Source organism: Chlorocebus sabaeus, chromosome 2 (assembly GCF_047675955.1).
Source record: "Chlorocebus sabaeus isolate Y175 chromosome 2, mChlSab1.0.hap1, whole genome shotgun sequence".
In the NCBI taxonomy this organism is placed as follows: Eukaryota; Metazoa; Chordata; class Mammalia; order Primates; family Cercopithecidae; genus Chlorocebus; species Chlorocebus sabaeus.
In genome coordinates, this window is record NC_132905.1 from 14,017,839 (window position 1) to 14,045,478 (window position 27,640).

Genomic DNA, 27,640 nt, shown 5'->3' on the forward strand with positions numbered 1-27,640 from the left:
GCCTCTCAAAGTGCTGAGATTACAGGTGTGAGCCACCGCGCCTGGCCTATAAGAGTCCGTTTTTATGTCTTCCATATTGCCACTTGATGCTGTTTCTCCAGCTGCCTTTTTGGTGTCAGATTCACAGAGAAATATTGGGAATCTTAAAATTTATGTTGATTCAATTGATTAAAGTGCTAGAGGACCAAAACATATGTTAGAGTATTCTTGGGTTTTCTCATCTGTTATGCTTCTGTTGTTTGGCATATGTAGGTTTAATTTTTTAATATATTCACTAAAATGTTTTGTTTAATGTACCATGATTTTTAATTTAAACTCTCTATTTAGAATAGGATAAGCTTTTCAGTTGTCACTGATGCATCCTGAAGTCTGCAGGATCTCTGAATTCCAACAATATTTGGACTTATGTCCCTGGAGTAGACCATGAAGTTCTATAACTACGGTATGGTTAGGCCATTTGGAATTAAATGCTCTTTTGTTTTGTAGAAAATATTTATGTATTTGTATGCAGTTTTTAAATGGTTTGAAATATTAGTAACTTGCTTTCATACATGTTTTATGAAACAGAGTTCATTTTGTAGTGAAGAATTCTTTCACTTGTGTGGTTTGGGTGAGAAACCAGTTTTCCCTCATTTAAAAAAAATTGTAAGTTTCCCTACATTCATTAAAAATAAAACTAGGTGGGGCACGGTGGATCATGCCTGTAATCCCGGCACTTTGGGAGGCTGAGGCAGGTGGATCACTTGAGGTCAGGAGTTTGAGACCAGCCTGGCCAACATGGTGAAACCCCGTCTCTACTAAACATAATGAGAATTAACTGGGCATGGTGATGCGTGTCTATAATCCCAGCTACTTGGGAGATTGAGGCAGGAGAATCGCTTGAACCAGGAAGGTGGAGGTTGAAGTGAGCTGAGATCACGCCATTGTACTCCAACCTGGGTGATGGAGCAAGACTCCATCTGTAAAAATAAATAAAAATAAAAATAGTTACCAAATTTTACTTCTCTCAAAATAAAAAACCAATGTCAATTATATGGCAACATTGTCCAATAATTTGGACCCAGTAGGTTAGAGTTTACAGTAGGAAATACTGCCATTTCTTTTTTTGTTTTTGTTTTTGTTTTTGTTTTTGTTTTTGAGACAGAGTCTCGCCCTGTTGCCAGGCTGGAGTGCAGTGGCGCCATCTCAGCTCACTGTAACCTCCGTCTCCCAGGTTCAAGCAATTCTCCTGCCTCAGCCTCTCGAGTAGCTGGGATTACAGGCGCCCACCACCACACCCTGCTAATTTTTGTATTTTTAGTAGAGACAGGGTTTCACCATGTTGGCCAGGATGATCTCCTGACCTTGTGATCCGCCCGTCTCGGCCTCCCAAAGTGCTGGGATTACAGGCGTGAGCCACCACGCCTGGCCTGATACTGCCATTTCTTCAACCAGAAAACATTATTGATATTGAGTATCATTATATGCCAGATAGCATACCAGATTCTGGGGAGGCGGCATTGAATGAGTCACAGCTCTGACTTGAGAAACTTAGAGAGTGAGTCAGACAATAAAAAAAGAAGAAAATAAAATGTAAAGAAAAAGTACCGCACAGGCCTGTGTGGCAGTAAAGGTGTATGGGACTGGGGGCTCTGAGAGGGCCTCTCTTGACCATCTGGTTTCTAATTAAGCTTTATAGCTTTTAAAATTATTATATTCAGGCCGGGCGTGATGGCTGATGCCTGTAATCCTAGCACCTTGGGAGGCCGAGGCTGGCGGATCACCTGAGGCCAGGAGTTCGAGACCAGTCTAGCCAACATGGTAAAGCCCCATCTCTACTGAAAATGCAAACGTTATCTGGCTGTGGTGGTGGGTGCCTGTAATCCCAGCTACTTGGGAGGCTGAGGTGCAAGAAACACTTCAACCCAGGAGACTGAGGTTGCAGTGAGCCAAAATCACACCACTGTACTCCAATCTGGGTGACAGAGTGAGACTCTGCCTCTTAATATATAACTGTTCTTGAGCTTTAAAATTCATACTAAGCCCCTTTGATAATCCTTATCATGTTAGACTCCCAGATAATGATACTGTGAATGTTTCTCTCTTGTATTTTCAAGAATAAACCAGAATTAGAATTTTGTGACATTGAGCATTGTTCATTCTGAAATACTATTCCTAGCTAATACCTAGTCATTTATTAATTCTTTCAATAAGTATTTGGGTGCTTACTCTAGAGGGCAAAGCACCCTGAGACATTGGAGATTCAGCAGTGAACAAAACAGACGAAGTTGTACTCTTATGGAGCTTAAGTTCAGATGGGAGACAGACAAGAAACAACCAATAAAGTGGAAATGAATATATTTACAATGTCGAGTGGCAGTGAGTACTGTGAAGAAAAATAAGGCAAGATAAGGGAATGGACAGTTAGACCCTTGGATGAGGACAAGGGAACCAGTCAGCCATTCCCAGCTCTGGCACAGAGAATTCCAGGGTGAGGGACTCACAAATGCAAAGGCAGGAAGTAAGGATGTCTCTTCAGAAACTTAGAGAAGGACTGGTGTGGCTGGAGGAGGATGGGGGAGCCAGGCGGAGTGTCACAAAATGATGCTGGCAAAGCAGGTGGGGCTCTGTTGGCCAGGTGACAAGTTTGGCTGGATTGCGGGTACAACGGAAGGCCAAGAGTAGGCTTCCGGTAGGAGAGCGAGGGCACTTATTTTACCTTTAAGAGGATCGTCAGCCAAGCACAGTGGCTCAAGCCTGTAATCCTAGCACTTTGGGAGGCTGAGGTGGGCGGATCACCTGAGAGGTTGGAAGTTCAAGACCAGCCTGACCAACATGGAGAAACCCCGTCTCTCCTAAAAATACAAAATTAGTCAGGCGTGGTAGTGCATACCTGTAATCCCAGCTGCTTGGGAGGCTGAGGCAGGAGAAGCGCTTTGTACTCGGGAGGCTGAGGCAGGAGAGTCACTTGAACCCGAGAGGTGGAGGTTTTGGTGAGCCAGGATCGTGCCATTGCACTCCAGCCTGGGCAACAAGAGTGAAATTCCGTCTCAAAAAAAAAAAAAAAAGAGGATCGTCGTGGAGAATGGACTGTCAGTATAGCCTGGTGGATGAAGAAGCTAGTTAGGAGGCTGAGGTGGTATGGATGACAGTGGTCGCAGTGGAGATGGTGAAAATAACCAGGTGTTGGATAGCTTTGGAAATGGGTTAGATACGGGATATAAGGGGAAGACTTGTCATGACTCCAAGATTTTTGGCCAGAGCAATATTTATGCCATATACTGAGCTTAAGGAGTGGGTAGTTTTTGTCTTTTGAGGAACAGTGCATGGGAATTCTGTTTTGGAGGTGTTTTAAGTGTGAGAGGCCTATTAGGCATCTAAATGGAGATGTCTAAGAGGCAGTTAATTGGGAATATAAATTGGAGAGTTGTCAGCTTACTCGAAGCCTTGGTTTAGGTAAAATTGCTTGGAAGAATGGAGCAGACAGAAGACCTCAAAGGTGAACTGTGCCCTGAGGCCTGGCAGCCAGAGTCTGGAGGTCCGGGAGGTGAGGCAGAGCAGCTAGTGAGAAGAGAAGCGGAGCTCAGAGAAGCAAGAAAAAAGAGGGAGTGATCAGATGCTGCCCAAAACTCCAGTTATAGGGTGGGAGCTGAGAACTGACCATGGGATTTGGCTGTAGGATTTAGAGGGTGCTCCTTGGTGCCCCTGAGTGACTAGGTGGAATAGCATGATTGGAATAGGTGCAGGTAAGGTGAAGAATCTAGACCAGGAGTCTAGACAGCTGTTTTTTGTTTTTTTGCTACTAAGGAACAAAGAAATTAGATGGTAGCTGGAGGGGGATATAGGGTCAAGTGAGGGTTTTTGGTTTTTGTTTTGTCATGGATAATACAGTCTGCTGATGGAGATGATTCAGCAGCAAGCTTACTGTGTGCCAGGTATTATACAAAGTGCTTTCCAGACCTTACCTCATGTATTCTCCCTTGCCACCTGTGGAGCAGGCGTGCCGTGATCCCTGCTTTACCTTGCTCAGGCACAAAGCTAGATTGCTAGAAAGTTGTGGAGACAGAACTTGATCCTAGGTCTGTGCTCTTAATCCTCCACTAAGAGATTATGGAATTTTCTCTAAAATATATTCTAATTCTTACTTGTGGGAGGTAATATATCCATTACCCTGACATGCCTTTTAAAAACAGAGTGGTAGACCAGGCATCCTTATGTTAGTGATTCTGGGTCATGACACCCCAGGATCATTGGTGAGAGTACAATGAGCATACGAGGACACATAAAAGGTCGCTTTTGTGTTTGTTTTTTAGAAAATGAGGTTTGCCGACCTTTTGTCCTTTTTTGCTTAATTTTAAAAATTTTCAACAAGTATTTATCTGAAGTACTGCGTACAGGCCAGTTTTTGTTGTTGTTGTTGTTTTGTTGTTTTGTTTTTCGAACTGCCACCACAGTCATACAAATGAATGGGAGCTGCTGAATTAATTACCCTGTCTTCTACATCTCTTCTACTTCCCATCATGCAGGCCTGTGAGAAGTTTGACGCCACATGTTCGGTCACAGTATTTGCTCTAGGCAAATGCTTCTGGCTCTGTATCCTGAGACATTAGCAGTAGCATACCCCAAAGCTGATCATTACCAAGGAGACTTGGATGTGCCTTATCTCTTGCCCTACTCCGAGCCTTTTGCAGCTTCCCGCTATTACCCTTAAGGTAAAGTCCAGTAGTAACATGGCTCCAACCTCTTCATCTTTTGTCAAATTTCAGAGAAGTCTATGACCCCTCAAAGGCTAAGTAACACTGTCCTCTGGTAGGTTCTGTTTCTCATATGTTTTGATATGGTTTTATTTCATTGCCTTTTGTGTATATCTTGTTTCTACATTGACACCTTAGACTGCATTAGGGAGACCCCAGTTTTTTATTTTGTTGCCCCTAGATTGTCTAGCAAAGTGCTGGATAAGTGTTGGATAATTATCACACTGAGAGAAGGTGTGTGTGCATATATGTTACTGATAATTTATGTATAGGGAAATTTTGACAAGCAGGTAAAAAGCCTAGCAAACTTTTTTCATTGTGGTTCTGAAATGTGTAGTTTTGTTTGTTTGTTTGTTTTGTTTTTTGGGTTTTTTTTTTTTTTGCTTATAAATGTGGAGTGAGTCCAGTTCTATACACGTTAAACATCACAAGCCCCAGAATGCTTCCTCACCAAGAGCTTTATGCTCTTAGCACAGTATAATTTAGTATACCAACTAACTTGGTGGCAACTTGCCACTTCTGTGTAAATGTCAAGAAAGAATAAATGAACACCCTATACTTTATAAATTTTTGTAATTCATTATTTCTACGAGCTCTTCCCCAAACTTTGCTCTTAATCAATGTTTGAGTGAAAATTAAAGTTTATGGCTTTAAAGTATGAATTAAAAATTAACAATCTACTTTAGGAGCTTTCTAGTTTGTGGACTTAAATTCTTCAGGATTTAGTTGAATAAAGGTTTACAGAGTTTTTAACTGCCCAATGCCAGATAGCACAATGTTTACCAGTCTTCACTTTCCCTTCTGACAAAAGAAAAAGTTTTAAATATTCTCTGAGCTCATGATGGTCCATGAGCAGAATCTGTCCCGTAGACATTTGGCCAGAGTTAAGGAGTAACTGTCCCCTTTAGATAGCATGTGTGTTCTCCCCTCACCTCAGTTCTTCATATGCTCTGTTGTTTTAAGCCAGACGTCAAGGTTATTTGCAAAACCATGCCGTCTTCTCACTAATTTTCTTTTGTTCTTTGGAAAACATAGTTATTTAATAAAATTTATTATTTGTCTTAACATATAATGGTTTGTTGTGATTACTTTTAAATGAGTTAATAAATAATTTTAAGATTTCTCGGTTTTAATTTCTAACTTGGCAAATACAAATAGGTGTTACCCACATAAAGGTTCTTTGAGGTCTTCACCGGCTCACACCTGTAACCCAGCACTTGGGAGGCCAAGGCAGGCAGATCACCTGAGGTCAGGAGTTCAAGACCAGCCTGGCCAACATGATGAAACCTTGTCTCTACTAAAAATACAAAAATTATCTGGGCGTGGTGGCACATAACTGTAATCCCAGCTACTTGGGAGGCTGAGGCAGGAGAATCACTTGAACCCAGGAGGTGGAGGTTGCAGTGAGCCGAGATCGCACCATTGCACTCCAGCCTGGGTGACAAGAGTGAGACATCGTTTCAAAACAAACAAGCAAACAAACAAAGGTTCTTTGAGGTCTTCAGTGATTGTTGAGAGTATAAAGCATTCTTGAAAGCAAAAGGTTTGAGAACTGCTGTTCAAATGAAATAAATGTTTATTGTAATTGTTCAGTAGATAGCAGTTGTTCTTATATTTATATGTCTATCACAACTCCTAGTTGGAATACAGATAGATATCGGCCAGTCCAAAGTTTTTCATTTATTAAACTGTTTCTGGTGCTGGCTTTACAACTTGAGTCAGAATCAAATTGTCCTATAATGCAGGAGCAAAAGAAAGCTGACCTTTCCCTCTGTGGATCTCAATTCCTGTTCCAAATACAAGCCTAAAATAAATTAACCTGTTTCTTTGGTTCAGTTGTATATGTGGGTTTTGCACGCTTATTTTTAAGTAATCGAATATCTAATCCAATGGAAATGTCTGTTGGAAGTATAGGGTTAATTACTAATATATTTTGCCCTACTTCACAAGTAAAAATTAAATATCAGAAAAATATAACTTGAATTCACTGTTTTGAAACTAATAGCAACAAGCTTGTGATATTTGAATGTTAGGATTTCCTAATCAGATCTGATTGTTAGGTGAAAAGGTAACCTTTCGGCCATAGAGATGTTCTTTGCTTAAATTTACAAGAGGAATAGTCCTACTATAAATAGTCCAGCTGACATTTAAATACCTGACATAAGAAACTAACACATTTTTTTGTCTTGCCAAAAAGAGCAACTCAAAATAGAGGTCACATGTATAATACAGCTTCCATTCAGTAATGAAAGGCTCAGCTATAGAAGCTGTTATACTTGGCCATTTATTTGGTAGTCTTAACACTTTTGTTTATTTATTTGTTTGTCTGTCTGTTTTTGGAGATGGAAGTCTCCCTGTGTCACCCAGGCTGGAGTCCAGTGGCGTGATCTCAGCTCACTGAAACCTCCGCCTCCAGGGTTCAAGTGATTTTTCTGCCTCAACCTCCCAAGTAGCTGAGACTATAGGTGCACACCACCACGCCTGGCTAATTTTTGTATTTTTAGTAGAGAGAGAGTTTCACCATGCTGGCCAGACTGGTCTCGAACTCCTGAGCTCGTGATCTGCCCACCTCGGCCTCCCAAAGTGCTGGAATTACAGGCGTGAGCCACTGTGCCCCATCTTTTTTTTTTTTTTTTTTTTTTTTTTTTTTTTTTTAAAGAGACAGGTTTTTGCTGTGTTGCCCAGGCTGGAGTGCAGTGGCATGATCATAGCTCACTGCAGACTTGACCTCCCAGGCTCAAGCAGTCCTCCTGTCTCAGTCTCCCAAGCAGCTGAGACTACAGGTGTGCACCACCACACCCAGCTAATGTATGTATTTATTATTTTTTATTTATTTTTGTTTTTAAGACAGGGTCTCACTCTGTCGCCCAGGCTGGAGTGCAGGGGCGCAATCTCTCACCTCACTGCAACCTCCGCCTCCCTGGCTCAAGTGACCCTCCCACCTCAGCCTCCTGAGCAACTAGGACTACAGGTGGGCACCACCATGCCCAGCCAATTTTTGTATTTTTTTGTAGAGATGAGATTTCTCCATGTTGCCCAGGCTGGTCTTGAACTCCTGGCCTCAGACGACTGTCTTGGCTTCTCAAAGTGCTGGGATTGCAGGTGTGAGCCACCATACCCAGCTGACCAAGTTTTAGTAACATTAAAAACATTGTCCACTAAAAGTTAGTCACTTAAGGAATGCTGTTAAGTGAGATTCCTCCTCAGAGAAGAACGCTTGATCCTTAGTGAGATAAAGTGCTGGACAACCAAAGCCCTAAAGAAGCTGAGGGAGCTTGGCTTATGGATTCCTAGGGGAAGGAGCCTTCTGGACAGCAGGAATGACAGGCACACGGGCCCTGAGTAGGTTCTTGTGTGGGATACAATTGAAATGGTTCCTAATTGGTTTTTTGTTATGCAAATAACATGGGATTGTTGTAAAAAATCAGGAAATAGAGAAAGTAGGGGGAATCATCCATAATTCTTTTACCCAGAGATAACTGTTAACATCTTGTTCTGTATCCTTACCAACTCTATAAAGCTTCTTAAGATGTCACTTATCGGCCGGGCGTGGTAGCTCATGCCTGTAATCCGAGCACTTTGGGAGGCCGAGGCGGGCGAATCATGAGGTCAGGAGATCGAGACCATCCTGACTGTCATGGTGAAACCCCGTCTCTACTAAAAAATAGAAAAAAATTAGCTGGGCGTGGTGGCAGGCGCCTGTGGTCGCAGCTACTCGGGAGGCTGAGGCAGGAGAATGGTGTGAACCCAGGAGGCAGAGCTTGCAGTGAGCCGAGATCACGCCACTGCACTCCAGCCTGGGCAACAGAGCGAGACTCTGTCTCAAAAAAAAAAAGAAAAAACAAGATGTCACTTCTCATCTGTATGGGTTTGCTAGTGCTGTCATAACAAAATCCCATAGACTGGGTGGGGGCTTAACAAATTTCTCACAGCTCTGGAGACCAGAAGCTCAGGATCAAGGTGTCAGCAGGTTTTGTCACATTCTGAGGTGCTGGGAGTTAGGACTTCAGTACGTAAATTTGAGGGAAACACAGTTCAACCGTAACACCATCTGTGAACAATACCTCGGTCATTAGCCTTCCTATCAATATGATTTTGTGTTCTTTTGATCTTCATTTTTATTAGTGTAGGCTTATAAATTAACCAGTAGTAAGGCAGTGACTTTTCTCCCCCAGCCTAATTAGGATCATTAAAGATTTAGATTGAACCCTTTTGAACAACAGTTGTGTTGTCTGACTTTTTTCCTGTAATGTCACCACTGTCTTTCAGTTTTATGTTTGCTAGAGAAGACTTAGTCCCGTGTAGCTGAATAATCCAGTTGGCTGCTGTGCAGATGAAAATGCCAGTGTTTTCCAAACAAGCAGTTCAAGTATGCTTGTAGGTTTTGCTGTTTCCTTTCAAATACCATATGTAGTATTATTTAACATTTTTTTGTAATCAACTGACTCTTTTGCTTACATTTATTTTAAAGGAAACTTTTACCATTGTTATGGATGGGAAGTTTGTATATTACTTATCTTAAATAAATTATTCTTAAACATAAATACATGACTGTAAAACGAAGTGTTCAGTCACATACCACCTAAAGTCCTCTAACGTACCACTACAACTCCGTCCTTCAGTTGCTTGAAACCCAGGAGCTGTAGTTGACTCTTGTCTCTCACACCTCACAGGCAACCTGATAGCAAATCTCCACAGCTCAGACCTCTCAAATGCCTAGAATTACGCTGTTCCTCACTACTTTCCTGCTATCACCCTGGTCCAAGCCAGTATTACCTTTTGCTAGGACTATTGCAGTATCCCCCTAGCTGTTTCTGCTCTTGCTCCCTTCACTCTCGTCCTCATGCAGCAGTCTGAGAGACAGATCATGTCACGCAGTAATAGTTGGCATCCTTAATCTCCTCTTGCTCTCTCATCCCTCACTTGGTGTAAGCTAAATTGGCCTCCTTGCTGTCCTTTGACACCTTAAGCAAGCCTCTATTTTAGGGCCTTTGCACTTGTTTGCTCTGTCTCAAAGACTTTCCCCTCAGCTATCCATAAATCATGCCCTGTCACCTTCTTCAGGTCTTTAGTTATGACACCTGATTGCAATAACACTTTTCCTCGATCACTCCATTTGAAAGTATTGCCCGTCCCCTATTACTCCCTGCTCCAGAACAGCAGAATCTATCATACTGTATAATTTACATATTCATTTTTGTCCATTATATGTCTCCTACTAGAATGTAAGCTGCAGGCATTTTTGTTTTATTCACTGCTTGTTCTTCAGTGCTTAGAAAAGTGCCTGATGTATAATAGGTGCTCAAATATTTATTCCAATTACATTAATGTCATGTGTCCTACACTTTGGGAGATGCATATACTGGCAACACCTCCCACAATTTGGGGTCCCTCAAGTGAGCCTCTCTTCACAGTCACATGGTTAGTCCTATTTGTCTCTTGAGAGTCTGGCCAATATTCTGTTCTGGAAGACACCTAGAAATGGCTCAAGTCTCAGCCTGAACCCGGTACTGCGTCTTGAACCTCTGAGATGTTTTCATGTGTTGCTTTCAAGAGCTACTTGCCAGGCTTTGGGATTTTGGGGAAAAAATTAGAGAGCCAGCTATTCCCTTTTAGCTTTTTTGTAAGTTAAAAGAGAAACTATCGTTTAAATAATTGAAAAACAATAGAACATTTTATCCTTGGTGCCTTCAATTGACTCTTAGTTGATTAAGAGGACACCATTTTTATTTGCCATATCCATGGTGACTATTCCTCCTAAAGGTTGTTTGAGAGTCATGCCAACAAATAAGCATAGTCTCAGCCTCTTGTCTTCCAAGGTACTTTTGTTAGCACTTGATATTGATGGTTTTCATCTCACACTAGTTAACCCCAATTAATAGACATTTAGACATGTAAGCCCCTTATAAGGTTTGTCCGAGGGGTGGGGGTGGGGTATCTAAGTTTGGTTATCTAGCCCTAGTCACTTCACCTGTCAGAGAACCATGTGCCCCTTCCCTCTGTTTGTGCTGGTTGATACTGATAGCTTTATAAGTGGCAAGTTTGAGGTGTGATAACTTCCCATGATTTTTTTGCATGTTAGCATCTTTATTCCCAGGGAGCAATAATGAACAGCTAGCTCTAGGCTTACAAGTTCCCCTGGAGTTGCTGGTATCTTGAATTTCTTTCCATTTATTTTAGGAGTTAAAGTCCCTCGCAATTTCCGACTGTTGGAAGAACTCGAAGAAGGCCAGAAAGGAGTAGGAGATGGCACAGTTAGCTGGGGTCTAGAAGATGACGAAGACATGACACTTACAAGATGGACAGGGATGATAATTGGGCCTCCAAGAGTAAGCGTCGAGCTACGGCTATAAATGTCAATGTCTTAAATTCACTGTGCCTCCTTTTAGAAAAATCCTAACCTTATCACGGAAAAAAAGCTCACCAATGGTATATTTTCTGAAATGTGGCTATTCTTTTTTGACCAGTTTCAGTTTATATATTTGAACCTCCTCTGATGCTGTTTAACCCCTCTAAATGGTAAGCAAAAATCTGTTTAGACTCATAGTGTGAATTTATATGACAATGTAGACAGTAAGGTATGAGGTCATTGCACCCTCAGATGTCATTCCGAACAATCTCTGGACTAACCAAATAACTAGGCCCTAGGTATAGCCAGCATTCCTGAAGCTAGTCTCCAAATGAACTCTGAAAAGCCTTCCCAGTTGTTGTTTTTCTTCACTGTCTCCCAGGTCTGCCGTGCACCTGTATCCTCATGCCAGCCTGTCAGCTCCTGGTCTATTCCAGGCACTGCTAGACCCAGAGGCCTTTGCAAAGAAGACCAAGACAATGAGGATGGGGAAAAGTGGCCTCTTTCAGAACTTTCTGATTTGTGAGAGTTCCCAGTCTTCATAATGCCAGCCAACCATTTTTCGAGGACACATAGTAAACCCTCAGGAAATGTCTCTCAACTCTCACAAAACCCTATTGTTAGGTGCAATTGCATTCCATTTTACAGATGAGGAGACAGACTCAGAGGAGTCAAGTCTCTTGCCCAAAGTCACATAGCTGGTAACCCCCAAATCAGATCTGACTCCAGAGCCTGTGCTCTTAACCACTGTGCCGTGGTGTCTCCCTTTTGTTTACATTTTGAGTTTTCATCTGTTACCATTATAGAAGATACTAATCAAGTAGTAACTTGATGTAGGAGTCAAGAAATCAATTTCCATACTGTGACACACTTCAGACAAGCAGTGAGAGCTTCTGCCTGAATGTAGCAAGACCTGTCCTGTGTCTGCTTGTGTTTAAGGATGATGACGACGTTCATTCGTTTGATTGTGTACAGGACTTTGCACTAGCACTGTGGGAGCAGAAAGACATGCAGGGCGTGGCCCCGGCTGGAACAGGGACAAGTGACTGTTCATTAAGTGTTAGGACACTAATGCTCATCTCAGATGGTCATCAACACTCATGGTGAATGATTGGCTTTACCATTTAATGTTGCTTCTTGAGTCATTTTGTGACTCTGTAGTTTTGTGGAGTTTTAAAAATATATACATTCGATCTGTTTTTACTCACTTCTTTATCCTTTTTTTCTATGAAAACTAGAATGTTCTGTATCTGCTAAATACTGGGGAAAACCCAATCTAGAAATCCTGTTTCTCCATGGAGATAATTTTCTTTACTGTCTCTGAAGGTCCATCATATGCTGACGTCTTCTTCACTGCATGTCTTCTCTTCCTAAGAATGATTTTGGTTTCTTGAGGATGAGAACTGTGCTTCCCTCCTTACTTCCCAGAATACCTAGAAATGGGGTACTCAATAGGTTTGCTAATCAACTTCATGATTTACAGGTTCTAAAATACTGAGAATGGAACCAGTATACAACATTGTGATACACTAAATACCACTGAATTGTACACTTTCAAAAAAACACACAAAATAATGAATCAGTAAGTTCTGCTGAAAATATTCTATCCACGTGAAATAGCTTGGGCTACCCTGAATTTCAGTTTATCTCTTTCCAAAAGAGGCTTTGGAAGTTGTAATGAGTAGCTATGGTATGCCAGGTGTCCTCCATATATATATATATATATATATATATATATATGTTTGTTTGTTTGTTTTTTTGAGGCGGAGTCTTGCTCTGTTGCCAGGCTGGAGTGCAGTGGCGCAATCTCAGCTCACTGCAACCTCCACCTCCTGGGTTCAAGCAATTCTCCTGCCTCAGCCTCCCGAGTAGCTGGGACTACACGAGCGCCACCACGCCCAGGTAATTTTTGTACTTTTTAGTAGAGATGGAGTTTCACCATGTTTGCCAGGATGGTCTCGATCTCTTGACCTCGTGATCCGTCCACCTCGGCCTCCTAAAGTGCTGGGATTACAGGTGTGAGCCACCACGCCAGGCCTCATGTATTTGTTTTTAGTAACAGCTTTATTGGGATAGAATTCACCCTTTTAAATGTACAGTTCAGTGGTCTTATATTCAGAGTTGTACATCTGTCACTAATTTCAGAACATTTTCATCACCTCAAAAAGAAACCCCATACTCATCAGTAGGCACCCCCCATTCTCCCTCCCACATGCCCCATTTCCCATCTTTGACAATCATCAGTCTACTTTCTAGCTCAATGAATTTGCCTTTTCTGAATATTATAAAAATGGAATTCTACAGTATGTGGCCTTTTGTGACTGGCTTCCTTTACTCAGCATAATTTTCTCAAGGTTCAAGCATACTGTAGCATCTGTCAATACTTTCATTCTTCTTATGGCCGGATAATATTCCATTGTACAGGTATGCCGTATTTTGTTCATTTGTTGATGAACATTTGGGTTGTTTCTACCTTTTGGCTATTATAAATCATGCTGCTAGGAACGTTTATATTAGAGGTTTGTAAGTGGACATATAGTTTCTTTTTTTTAATCTACACCTGCTGGAATGGATGGACATAGTTTTTGTTTTTGGCTACCTAATTTTTCCTCCTTTGAAGATAGATATATATTATATATGTTCTATATTATATAACATTATATTATATATATATTATATACAATTATATTACATTTATTACATATTACACATGTAAATATGTTACATATATAATTGTATAATATAAATATAATATATTATAATTATATATAATTATATATTATTTAAAGAAAAGCAAATCCTCTGCGCCTATATTATATATAAAACATATATAATATATATTATACATAGCATATGTAATATATATTATCCATAACATATATAATATATAACATACGATATATTATATATGTTATATATATATGTATATTTTTTTGAGTTGGAGTCTCCCTCTGTCTCCCAGGCTGGAGTGCAGTGGCACAGTCTCAGCTCACTGCAACCTCTGCCTCCTGGGTTCAAGCAATTCTCTGTCTCAGCCTCCCGAGTAGCTGGGATTACAGGTGCCTGGCACCACACCCAGTTAATTTTGTATTTTTAGTAGAGACAAGGTTTCACCATCTTAGCCAGGCTGGTCTTGAACTCCTGACCTCATGAGCGACCGCGCCCTTCCGGAGATACAGAGTTTGAATTCCCCTGGGTGTATACCTAGGAGTGGAATTGCTGGATCATGTGGTAACTGTGTTTAACATTTGGAGGAGGCCGGGCGCGGTGGCTCACGCCTGTAATCCCTGCACTTTGGGAGGCCGAGGCGGGCGGATCACGAGGTCAGGAGATCGAGACCATCCTGGCTAACACGGTGAAACCCCCTCTCCACTAAAATACAAAAAATTAGCCGGGCGCAGTGGCGGGTGCCTGTAGTCCCAGCTACTCAGGAGGCTGAGGCAGGAGAATGGCGCTAACCCGGGAGGCGGAGCTTGCAGTGAGCCGAGATCGAGCCACTGCACTCCAGCCTGGGTGACAGAGTGAAGACTCCGCCTCAAAAAAAAAAAAAAAAAAAAAAAAAAAACATTTGGAGGAAATGCCAAACTGTTTCCCAAAGCGACTGCGCCATTTTACATTCCTACTAGCAATGCCTGGGAGTTCCCATTTCTCAACATTCTCACCAGTACTTGTTACTGTCTTTTGACCCCTTTAGTTTTTATTATCCTGGTTCCCCAAGGTTAGAAACTAAGTCATAAAAGGAACTATCTGCATGTAGGTGCTTCCTGTGACCATTCTTTTATGATTAGCACATGAGCTGTTCGCTATATAACTCGAATATCCACATAATTATTACAGCATCTAAATAGAGCACTTGAGTAACTCATCTCCCTATTATAGTTTTGTTTTTGTTTTACTCAAAAAAATGTTTTCCATCAAAATTTCAAAGGTTTGTACCATATGGTCCACGAATTCTTCTAGGAATTTACTTTCCAGCTTCTCTTCAATGTATTGCCCAAAGGCAATGTACAAAATTATTTCATGCAGCATTGTCAGTAGTAGCAAAATATTGGAAACAACATCATCTTTGAGTATACCATATTATTTCCTGTTTAGCTGTTGAACAATGAGACAGGTTTATGTGTGCTGAAATGGAATGATCTCCATGATATTGTGAAAAAGTAAATTATAAAGCAGGAGACAGAGTATGCTGCCAGTTGGAGTCGGGGGCCATGGGGGCAGAGGAAGAGCTCATGCATACACTGCTTCTGTGTGCTTAGAATACCTCTGGAGGAATGGAAAAGAAGCTGCTGACAGTGATTGTCTTCTTCAGAAGGGAGCTGGCTGGCTAGGGCTAGAGTGGAAAGGAAACTTACTTTTTACCATATACCCTTCTGTACTCTTTGAATGTTTTAGTCATATATGTGTGCTGTTTGAATAGTGCCCCCACCTTTTTTGTTTGTTTGTTTGTTTTTATTTAAAGAAAAGCAAATCCTGCAAGCCTAAAAACAAAGCTTCTGAGCCAACTACTCCTTGCATAATTCTGGCAAATGTCTGGCTGTCCATAGCATTAGACATGGAGTATTTCTACTTTGACCACAGAAGTACTAACAATAGTCAAGTTATATAGAGCAGGGTTTCTCAGCCTCAGCATATTGGGCTGGTTCTTTTCTTTGTCATGGGGGTGCTAGGTGTGTGCATTGTAGGCTGTTTAGCAGCATCCCTGGCCTCTGCTCACTAGATGCCAGCAGTACCCCCGTCTCCATTGCAACAGCTATAAATGTGTCTAGACAGTGCTTGATCCTCCCTTCCCCTTCCCAGCAGAGGGGCAAAAATTGCCCTCGTTGAGAAGCACTATTGTGCCTCTGGGATTCTCCAAAATAGTGTTTTTTCTGTTTTTTCTGTTTTTTTTTTTTTTTTTTTTTTTTTGAGATGGAACCTTGCTCTGTTGCCAGACTGGAGTGCAGTAGCATGATCTCAGCTCACTGCAATCTCTGCCTCCTAGGTTCGAGCGATTCTCCTGCCTCACCCTCCCTAGTAGCTAGGATTACAGGCACACACCACCACGCCTGGCTAATTTTTGTATTTTTAGTAGAGACAGGTGTTTGCCATGTCGGCCAGGCTGATCTCAAACTCCTGACCTCAGGTGATCTGCCCACCTTGGTCTCCCAAAGTGCTGGGATTACAGGCATGAGCCACAACACCCGGCCAAAATAGTGTTTTATGTGTAGGTTAGAGCCTGGATGTGTGTTTATACACACACTTACCCTGAAGTATTGGTACCCATGCTTCAGAGGAACCGAACATAATTACAGGGGTGTAGGAAGTAAAAGGAAAGGGATCCTTTCTCTGATTCATTACACTCACCATTGAATGAAACTTAAGATGGTGTGTGGTGTGTTTCTACCCATTTTTGCTGTGGGTGTGCAAACGTAAATATATATCTTTTTAAGAAAAATGAGATCTTCCTATGCATAATGTTTTACAACTTAATTTTTTTCACCTAATAGATGGTGGACATCTTTCTATATCAGTGCTTATTGACTGATCTCTTTTTTAAAAGCTTTGAGGCCAGGCGTGGTGGCTCACGCCTGTAATTCCAGCACTTTGGGAGGCCGAGGCGGGCAGATCACCTGAGGTCAGGAGTTCAAGACCAGCCTGGCCAATATGGCGAAACCCTGTCTCTACTAAAAAAGTATAAAAATTAGCTGGGCGCGGTGGCAGGTGCCTGACTCAGGAGGCTGAGGCAGGAGAATCACTTGAACCCGGGAGGTGGAGGTTGCAATGAGCTGAGATTGCACCACAGCACTCCAGCCTGGGCGACAAGAGCAAGACTCCGTCTAAAAAAAAAAAAATAAAAGCCTTCAGTTATATGACTAATTAATGACTTGTAAATATGACAGTTATATGACTTGTAAATATTTTTAACGACAAAAGCCCAGGCATGGTGATTCACGCCTGTAATCCCAGCGCTTTGGGAGGCCGAGGCGGGTGAATCACTTGAGGTCAGGAGTTGAGACCAGCCTGGCCAACGTGTTGAAACCCCATCTCTACTAAAAATATAAAACTTAGCCAGGCATAGTGGCGTGCGCCTGTAGTCCCACCTACGCGGGAGGCTGAGGAGGGAGAATTGCTTGAACCCAGGAGGCAGAGGTTTCAGTGGGCCAAGATCATACCACTGCACTCCAACCTGGGTGGCAGAGCAAGACTCTTGTCTCAAAAAAAAATTTTTTTTCCGACAATATAGAGTATATAGAATAAGAAGTTAACTTAGTCCCGCTTTAACTCTGTGTCAGTCAGGAAAAGAGAAATCATACAAGGTAATTTTTTTCCCAACTTTATTAAGGTGTAATTGATAAAAACTATATATATCCAAGGTATACAATGTGATGACTTGATATACATATACATTGTGTAATGATTACGACAACCAAATTAATCAACACATCCATCACTACACGTAGCTACCTTGTGTGTCTGTCTGTGTCTGTGGTAAGGACACTTAAGATGTACTCTTTTACCAGATTTCAAGTAAACAATCCAGCATTATTACCTGTAGTCACCATGCTTTACATTAGATTCCCAGAACTTACTCATAACTGAAAGTTTGTGCCCTTTGACCAGTATCTCCCCTTACACCCTGGTCCCTGTCAACCACTGTTATGTTCTCTGCTTCTGTGAGTTCTACTTTTTAGATTCCACATATAAGTGAGATCATACAGTTTTTGTCTTTCTGTGTCTGGCTTATTTCACTTAGCGTAATGTCCTTCAGGCTCATCCATGTTGTCAGGACTGGCAAGATTTCTTTTTGTCTTTTTTTTTTTTTTTTTTTTTTTTGGGACGAAGTCTCGCACCGTCGCCTAGGCTGGAGTGCAGTGGCGCCATCTTGGCTCACTGCAGCCTCCGCCTCCCGGGTTCAAGCGATTCTCCAACTGGCAGGATTTCTTATTTATGGCTGAATAATATTTCATTGTGTGATATATGCCATATTTTCTTTAGGACATTTAAGTTGTTTCCATATATTGGCTATTGTGAATAGCTGCAAAGAGCTATCTCTTTGAGACACTGATTTCATTTCCTTTGGATCTATACCCAATACTAGGCAACAGAGATAATTTAATATAGGAAGTTGATCAAATTTATGTTGGACTAAAAAATCAAAGAAGGCACACTGTGAGAACACAGATACCGCTGCAGAAACAGTAACCACCCCCTGGGGTTGGGAGGCCAGGAGAGGAAACTTGGGCTGTCAGAACCTGGCACTTGGGAAAAAGGTGCCCCCTCTGCTGCTGCTGGCACCCACGGGGCAAGGGCAAGGCTGGTTGGGGGAGTACAAAAGACACTGAAGCCCAAAACCAGCTCTTGCTGCCAAGGTGAGGGGCTCATACTGGGGTGATACCTAAAGGAATAGCAAGCAAATATGAAGGGGCAAATGCCTCCTCCTCTTTATTTTATATTAGGATCATGTAGTTAATTTGACCATTCAGTCCTTAAGTCTGAGTGCCACCCAAATATTCTACAACCTAACTAGAGAAGTGAAAACTTAATACTGCCTAGAGATGGGCCCTGTGCTTACTCAGAAGGATACCATGAGTGGTGGGAAGAGGGAGAGTCTCTGTACAAAGGATAATTGTGTCTCGTTGCTGTGCAGAGAGGTGCCTGCTGGTGCTGGTTAGGAAGCTCCAAGCCCGCTTCTCTCCGCTTTACTTTGGATGCTGGGGCTGGGACTCTGCACACTACACTTTTCCTTTGTCAGCTGGCTTCCTCTTAAGGTTCCACCAGTCAGGGACACAAGAGAGAGCCTGAAAGGCATGGGGAAGGGAAAAGGGATTTGCTGTGTCTTGTTTGTTCTGTCTGTACCACCCTGGTAACAGCCCTTCATCCTGGCATCAGCAGTGGGTTTCAGTCTCCAGCTTTTTGGGGACAGTCACAAAACCAGCCTCATCACATCCCGCCAGGCCCCTTCCTTGGAAGTTCTAGCAACAGCCAGGCAGCACCCCCTCCTCAGAGATCTGAGTTCAGCTCTGCAGACCTCTTCCTTAGCCTCCAACCCTGGTGAACTCCAGCTTAGTCCCCACTCCCTTAAGAGTTTCCATCCTGCTTCATTTCGTTTATTACATCTCTGTTAGCTTAGATTCCCTTTTAGCATTTCCAGTCTACTGACGCCTGTTTAACCAATGTCTTATATTAAATTCTGTTATAAAACCTAGTGTGGAGTCTTTTTTCCTGACTTACCCTAACTGCCATATCCCTACTCTTCTCCCGAGCAGTAACAGTGATTTGCATTCTAACACAGCATGTACCCACATTGTACATTAAACATAATTTGTATATAACTACGTAAGATTCAAACTGAATAGCAGGTGACTAGTTGACCTAATGTTTCCTTTTTATATGTTTAGATTTTGTAATTTTCTTTGCATATTTTTGTAATTAATACCTTATTCCTTTTCTCGTATTTCTTTTTTTTTTTTTTTTAGGTAGGGTCTCATTCTGTCACCCAGGCTGGAGTGCAGTGACACAATCACAGCTCACTGCCGCCTTCACCTCCTGGGCTCAAGTAATCCTCCTGCCTCAGCCTCCCAAGTAGCCAAGACCACAGACGCACCACCACGCCTGGCTAATTTTTTTTACTTTTTGTAGAGACGAGGTCTCACTTTGTTGCCCAGGCTGGTCTCGAACTCCTGGGCTCACGCAGTTCTCCTGTCTTGGCCTCCCAAAGTGCTGAGATTACAGGCATGAGTCACTGTGCCTAGCCTAGCTCATACATTTTTAAAACAAATTTTATTTTCCAATACTTATAGGCTTATAGAAAAGTTGCAAAGGAGGTACTTCCTGTACTACCTTTTCCTTGTTGCTAGCATCTTCTGCTGGTATGGTACCTTTGTCACAACCAATAAACCAATGTTAATACATTATTATTAACTAAAGTCCGTACTTTATTCAGGTGTTCTTAAGTTTTTACTTATGTCTGTTTAATCCCATCCAAGATACCATATTACACTTAGTCATCATATTTCTGGCTCCTCGTGACAATGACATTTCTCAGGTTTTTCTTGTTTTTGATGCCTTTGGCTGTTTTGAGGAGTAGTGGTCAGATATTTTGTAGACTGTCTCTCTATTGGAATTTGACTTTTTATTTTTTTAATGATTAGACTGGGGTTATCTCATATATATACATTTGACCCAGGAAAAATTTGTAATCTCCAGGCTCTGGGCCTGTTGTGCCTAATGGATGAAGTAGCCTGTGTGCACACAAATATACCCAGAATTGGAAGAAAGTGTAGGCCTGCTTCTATATGTTATACATATCCTACAATGTACTGTCAATACCCGGTACCGTGTTTTGCCAGTCTTTCATGTGAGTGTGTGTGTACCCTCGGCCTCTGAGAAGGCTACGAAGTCTCCGGGTTATATGAATATGCCATGTTCATATAGTCCCTTGCAAGTAGACATGTAGATTGTAGTTATTTTTGCTATTGCAGACAGTGCTTCACATTTTGTGCACAAGTATGCGTCTCTCTGAAGGAAATTGCTAGGAAGGGGCCTGCTGGTCTGAGCATGCTCATTTCACATGTTGGTGAGCACTGCCAAATGGCTCCACAAAGCATGAGCCATATCAACAAAGTGGAAAGTGTTTGTTTCATGATCAAATAATGAATCTTAAGAGCAGTATTTCTCACACAGAATGTTCCAGCAATTCTTCAGGTACATTTCCTTTGCTGAAACTGTTTTAGCAGGTCCCTGGAGCACTCATGAACAAAATAAAAGAAAAAAAACAGAAACCCTGTAACCCTGTTTTCTATTAAAGTCTAGTTTGGTGCTTTTTTTTTTTTTTTTCTTAGGACACAGTGTTGCTCTGTCACCCAAGCTGGAGTGCAGTGGTGCAATCTCGGCTCACTGCAGCTTCCACCTCCCAGATTCAAGCAGTTCACCTGTCTCAGCTTCCCGGGTAGCTGGGACTACAGGCACCTGTCACTATGCCTGGCTAATTTTTGTATTTTTAGTAGAGACAGGGTTTCATCATGTTGGCCAAGTGGGTCTCGAACTCCTGACCACCTGCCTCGGCCCCCCCCAAAGTGATGGGATTACAGTCATGAGCCACTGCCCCCAGCCTTAGCTTGGGACTTTTTTTTTCTTTTTCTTTTTCTTTTTTTGAGACGGAGTCTCACTCTGTCGCCCAGGCTGGAGTGCAGTGGCGCAATCTCGGTTCACTGCAAGCTCCGCCCCCCGGGTTCACGCCATTCTCCTGCCTCAGCCTCCCGAGTAGCTGGGACTGCAAGCGCCCGCCACCACGCCTGGCAAATTTTTTGTATTTTTAGTAAAGATAGGGTTTCACCGTGTTAGCCAGAATGGTCTCCATCTCCTGACCTCGTGATCTGCCTGGCTCGGCCTCCCAAAGTGTTGGGATTACAGGCGTGAGCCACCGCGCCCAGCCTTAGCTTGGGGCTTTTAAATGACCCTTCAGGTATGTGTGTGGGATCACTTGACTTGAGGCTTTTTTTTTTTTTTTAAACTGTGTTCCAGTGAAATTACCAGATGAACATCAGTGGTGAGAAATTTGATTCCTTAAACTGTAAGGAATTTCATCCTTGAATTGTGTAACAAAACCAAGGAGTATAATTTTGCTCCCTGCAGGATCCATTCAGTCGACACTGAGTATGTAGTTGTTGATGGAGACTATGATAGGTTCTGAAGATGGATCTCTCATATTTTCCATAAATCTGTATGTGAGTCATACCTTTGTTTGCTTCCTACTTATTCTGTGTACTGGGAGATTTTTTTTTTTTTTTCTTTGAGGAAACACCTTAATTGCAATGAGGTGTTATTTTATAACATAAAAGTGTGAAGATAAACATTCATTCAACAAACATTTAAGTACCAATTCAGTTGAGGGCCCCTGTCAAAGCCCCCACCCTCCTTTTTCCTTGTTTAGTGAGGGTGTCTGATGCCTAATTGAGCCTCGGTTGGGAGGGGCTGAGGGGATTGGGAGGACTTCCAAGGGGAAGCAGCTGGGGTGAGAGCCCCAAGGTAGAGAGCACTTGGCAAGCTTGAAGAGGAATGGCGGGCAGGGGAGGGAGAAGAGTAAAAGAAGAGGAAGTTACGGCTGCCCAGGTCAGTCTGGGAACTTTGGCTTCCTCTTCAGGTCACTAGGAGCTGTCAGAGGGTTAAGCCAGCAGAGACAGCTTCCTGTTTTTAAGATGTCTGTCTTCTGGCTGCTGTGCCGGCAGCAAGAGAGGAAGACTTGGGGGAGTTCAGAAGAGGTGACGGTGGTGGAGGAAAGTGGACAGATACAGGGTCTCTTTCAGAGGTAGAACAGTGGGACCTTCTGACCACTGGCAGGTAGAGGGTAAGGGAAAGGGGAATTGGGTTGCCTGCTAGATTTTTGCTTTAGCTAACTGGATAGATGCTGATGTCACTTACTGAGGAAGAAGAGGGCAGGTTGAGGGTAGGTAGAAATTCACAGTTTTGGTTTGGTTATAGTTAGGGATCCCTGTGGACAAGAAAAGTTTCCATGGGTATATTATGAATGCCTTCTGAATTAAGGGTTTAAATCACATCCTGTGATTTATTCTCCCTAAAGACCACTAGATGCCGCTCTTTACACCGGAGCAATTGACTTGCGCGGTACAAGACTACTGAGAAGAGGGCGCTGATGCCTGAGAGGGGAACCCGCAGAGAGGGGAGCCCGTGCCTTTGAGGGGCCTACTCTTAACTGGGAGACATCACCCTTCAGTGTGGTCTTCAGACACATGTGATAGCAGTGTGACTTCATATGGGACAGAAAGATAGGGACTAGGTGGTGTTTGAGCTGAGTCTTCAGGGTTGCAAGGCATTTCAGGTGCGGGCAGGGTGCTCCAAGCCGAACGAACGGTCGGGCAGCAGATCGCGTCTCACTGCTCATGGGTTAGACGGTACAATGAAGAGATTATTGACGTAGGGGGTTGGACTTTTCAGTGTTTCTCAACAAAGGCACAGTTAGCCTTTTAAGAAGGACTGTTTTTGGCTGGGTGTGGTGGCTCACGCCTGTAATCCCAGCACTTTGGGAGGCCGAGGTGGGCGGATCAACTAAGGTCAGGAGTTCGAGACCAGCCTGACCAACATGGAGAAACCCCATCTCTACTAAAAGTACAAAATTATCTGGCCATGGTGGCACATGCCTGTAATCCCAGCTACTCAGGAGGCAGGAGAATCTCTTGCACCCGGGAGGCAGAGATTGTGGTGAGCCGATATTACACCACTGCACTCCAGCCTGGGCAACAAGAGCAAAACTCCGTCTCAAAAAAAAAACAAAACAAAACTGTTTTTCCCTGTGCCACCTCACCCACTGAATGCCAGTAATCTGTCAGGTCAGACTACAAAAAAAAAAAAAAAAAGACTGCAGGGAGGGGTGGAACACCCCCATTGAAATCCCTTACCCAGTGCCTAACCCCGGAGTGATGGAGAAGGGGGAAGCAGCTCTGGGTCTGCACCCCTCCCTCATCTTGTCTGAATTTTGAGGTTCTCTAAAGCAGTGGCCTGCTCTGCGCTTTAATACCACATAGTGGTATTTAACTGATTGGCTGATGATCCTGGTGAGTGGACATTTAACTTGGCTTCCTAGAGTAGAGAGTGCCTCTTACCATTCCCCAGAGAAGGACTGCAAAGTAGAGAAATTAACATAAAAACAGGTCTGTTTAGACATAATATTAACTTAAAACTTCACTGGTACTAGCTTAAATGCTTCATCTTCTTTTTATTCCCCTAAGGCCTGGAAGTCATATAAACTAGTATAGGAACTAGTTTAGAACTGCTGGCCTACCACAGAACAAGTAGACTCCCTGCTGGAAGCACATGTACCAGTTTTCCAGTCAGGGATAAATGGGGTTTCACAGGCTCTACCTTTTTGAATGCTTTGTTGTAATTACGTGACATCTCTGTACCCTTTTTTTCCAGACAATTTATGAAAACCGAATATACAGCCTTAAAATAGAATGTGGACCTAAATACCCAGAAGCACCCCCCTTTGTAAGATTTGTAACAAAAATTAATATGAATGGAGTAAATAGTTCTAATGGAGTGGTAAGTTGTTTTTTCTGCCCCACTTGTTCCTTGGGGTTGACAGTTGCTTTGTACTTAACATCACGAGCTTTTAGACTGGGCCCAATTCCGTATGTTCTTTGGTTATTTGTTGATAAACTGTATCACTGTGCATAGGAGCACAGATTTCGGGTGGGGCCTGTTTCCCAATTATATGTGGCGGTCACTCATATAGCACTTACCCTGGGCTAGTTCTGTACTGGTCACTTTGAGATATGAGCTCTTTCAGTCCTCACGCCATCCCGATGAGGTAGAGATGAGGAAACTGAGGCACAGACATAGAGGATCTTGCCCAGGGCTACATCTTTACCCCCTGGGCCTTATTTGTGAACCACTGGCACGTAATATTTTTTCCTTTAATTGCCTTACTTTTTTATTTTTACTACCATAAATGGAAAGCCTGTCTCAGTTGTCATAACTGGGCAATAATGGCAACAGTAAATATTATAAAAACAGAGCAATGTTAATAAATCTTGACTCCATGTGTCATTTACCCAAAGGCTTTGAGCCTTTGAGGCCTGCTCTCCTGCAAGTGTTGAAGGGATGCTACACATTAACATCACACCAAGCCTTCATCTTTGAGATACTCAGAAGACTGGAAAATTGAAAAGAGATGAGCTTCGTTACAGTGTGTTTGTTCGGTGTTTAATCCTGAATCTGAGTTCCACCTAAAGTCCTGAGCCCAGAAGTCAACCCATGCTTTGGGGAATTTATTTTGGGAAATGCTGCCCTAATCTGAGAGGCACTGGCTCTGTGGCAGACCCTTGTCACTAGAGCACGGGTCCTGGCCACCCTTTGCCTTCGCTGTCCGTACTGCCCTGCATGCACATCTGTCCCCACTACCTGGGCGCAGTGAAGAGAACAGGCCTTGAGTACGGCAGCAGCCAGCCCAGCTGCAGCCATTGTTGTGGGGCCAAGTAGGGCTGGGTTGAGTCTCACCAAGTGTCAGTACCACCGTTTCCTTATCCCAGATAGTAAGCGTTCAGGACACAAAAGGGAAAGGCAGGCTGACTGGAGGGAGGGACTCCAGCAGGTAGGTATTTTTCATGTAAGGTATTAGGATTAGCAGCAGGTTCAACTTGAAAAGTACATCTTACTCTAGTTTGCATCGTAGCTTAGCCCCAGCATATAGCTGTTTTGTTTGAGAGTCTGAGAGTAATTTGCTTTTGTTTGCCTTGTTGTAGGTGGACCCAAGAGCCATATCAGTGCTAGCAAAATGGCAGAATTCATATAGCATCAAAGTTGTCCTGCAAGAGCTTCGGCGCCTAATGATGTCTAAAGAAAATATGAAACTCCCTCAGCCGCCCGAAGGACAGTGTTACAGCAATTAATCAAAAAGAAAAACCACAGGCCCTTCCCCTTCCCCCCCATTCGATTTAAGCAGTCTTCATTTTCCACAGTAGTAAATTTTCTAGATACGTCTTGTAGACCTCAAAGTACTGGAAAGGAAGCTCCCATTCAAAGGAAATTTATCTTAAGATACTGTAAATGATACTAATTTTTTGTCCATTTGAAATATATAAGTTGTGCTATAACAAATCATCCTGTCAAGTGTAACCACTGTCCACGTAGTTGAACTTCTGGGATCAAGAAAGTCTATTTAAATTGATTCCCATCATAACTGGTGGGGCACATCTAACTTAACTGTGAAAAGACACATCACACAATCACCTTGCTGCTGATTACACGGCCTGGGGTCTCTGCCTTCTCCCCTTACCCTCCCGCCTCCCACCCTCCCTGCAACAACAGCCCTCTAGCCTGGGGGGCTTGTTAGAGTAGATGTGAAGGTTTCAGGTCGCAGCCTGTGGGACTACTGCTAGGTGTGTGGGGTGCTTCACCTGCACCCCTGGTTTCTTTAAGTCTTAAATGATGCCCCTTCCAAGCCATCATCCTATTCCCACACTCCTCCACTCCCACCCTTGGCCGAAGCATAGATTGTAACCCCTCCGCTCCCCTCTGAGATTGGCCTTCGGTGAGGAATTCAGGGCTTTCCCCATATCTTCTCTCCCCCACCTTTATCGAGGGGTGCTGCTTTTTCTCCCTCCTCCTCAAGTTCCTTTTTGCACCATCACCACTCAACACCTTCCATGACACTTCCTTGCTTTGGCCAGAAGCCATCAGGTAAGGTTGGAAAGAGTCTCTGACCTCCCTTGTTTAGTTTTGGAACCATACTCACTCACTGTCCACCAGCCTGGGAAATGAATAATGGGGCCTCAGCCCTGCCACCCTCTGCTGTCATCAGCTGATGCATTGTTTTTAGCTCAGGTTTTGATAAGGTGAAAAGAATAGTCACCAGGGTTACTCAGACCTGCCAGCTCTTGGAGTCCTTGGTGGTTGAACTTGGAGAAAGACCACATGAAGACACTTGTAAGCACACATGATCCCTCTGAATTGTTTTATTTTCCTATAATTGTTTTGCTTTTAAAAATTGAAGAAGTTTTAAACAGGGCTTTCATTTGGTCATCCTTGCAATCCATTGGGGTCTAGTTTGGAATCTGACAACTGGAACAAAAAGAACCTTGAATCCGGTGCATGCCTTGGTTTTGGTGCTGCTGCTGCTTCCCAAGATCCTCAGCAGGTTTTAAGAAAGAACCCGGTGTGCACAGCAGATCCCCGAAATTGGTGGGCTTGACCTCCTAGCAAATTGCTGCGTCTTTCCACTTGCTGTTCAGGACCACTAAATGCTGAAATGTGGATGCATACCGAAATAAAAGCAATTCATTGTGTACTAAAGGTTTTTTTTTTTTTTTAATTTAGTATTTGTGTAAAACCACCTTTTGAAGCAGCAACTATCAAGTCTGAAAAGCAATTGATGTTTCCATTAATCTTTTTCCGGGGGGAAAACCTTAGTTCTAAGGATTTAACATCCTGTAAGTGAAGTTTAACATAACAGTATTCCATAAACAGCCTTTTTATTGTCAGACCATTGCCTGATTTTAATATAATAAAAAAAAAAGTGTGCGTTAATATTTAACAGGCTGTACTCTTCTTCCTCTTGGCATATTAGGGACAGAATTTAATGTTTTAGATGCTTTGGGGTTCTGATTGACATCCTAAAGCAGGGGTCGGCAAACTTTTTCTAAAAGGGCCTAAATTAGTAAATATGTAGGCTTTGCAGGCTAAGAGGCGAAATCTGAGGACATTGTGTGAGTACTTATATTCTGAGAGAAAACAGATTTCCCAAATTTGTAATTGGTGAAATTCAAAGTAGAGTTCTGTTTATTTATAATGTTATTGGCCCACTAACATGAGGATTGGAGTTCTTCTAGGAGATAACATGTTGCTTAATTGGGATTCATTCGTGTTCCCTGTCATCAAGCCTCTTGCAAATGTTCATCTGTAAAAATCATCCTTCATGCTAGAAGCCATACAGAATCAGGCAGTGGGCTAGATTTGGCCCATGGATCATAGTTTGCCAACCCCTGTCCTAAAGATGGTAGGCTTCTTTTTTTTTTTTTTTTTTTTTTGAGACAGAGTTTTGCTCTTGTTGCCCAGGCCG

General features: G+C 42.7%; 1 protein-coding gene across 8 annotated transcripts in view; it reads left to right on the top strand.

Annotated features, from left to right (window-relative positions):
- Positions 1-27,115, top strand: part of UBE2V1 (ubiquitin conjugating enzyme E2 V1) — a 37,762-nt gene extending 10,647 nt beyond the window's left edge. For 4 of the 8 annotated variants that reach the window (XM_037982646.2, XM_008014312.3, XM_008014322.3 and 1 more), the window contains 3 exons: positions 10,914-11,062; positions 23,998-24,123; positions 25,326-27,115. In XM_037982646.2, coding sequence (XP_037838574.1) covers positions 11,018-11,062; positions 23,998-24,123; positions 25,326-25,472 — 318 coding nt within the window. In that variant the 5' untranslated portion in view covers positions 10,914-11,017 and the 3' untranslated portion in view covers positions 25,473-27,115. Of the gene's footprint in view, positions 1-327; positions 443-10,913; positions 11,253-11,464; positions 12,290-23,997; positions 24,124-25,325 lie in introns of those variants that run through there. The other 4 variants (XM_008014318.3, XM_073005923.1, XM_008014329.3 and 1 more) reach the window with 4 other exon arrangements.
- Positions 27,116-27,640: the final 525 nt, after the last annotated feature.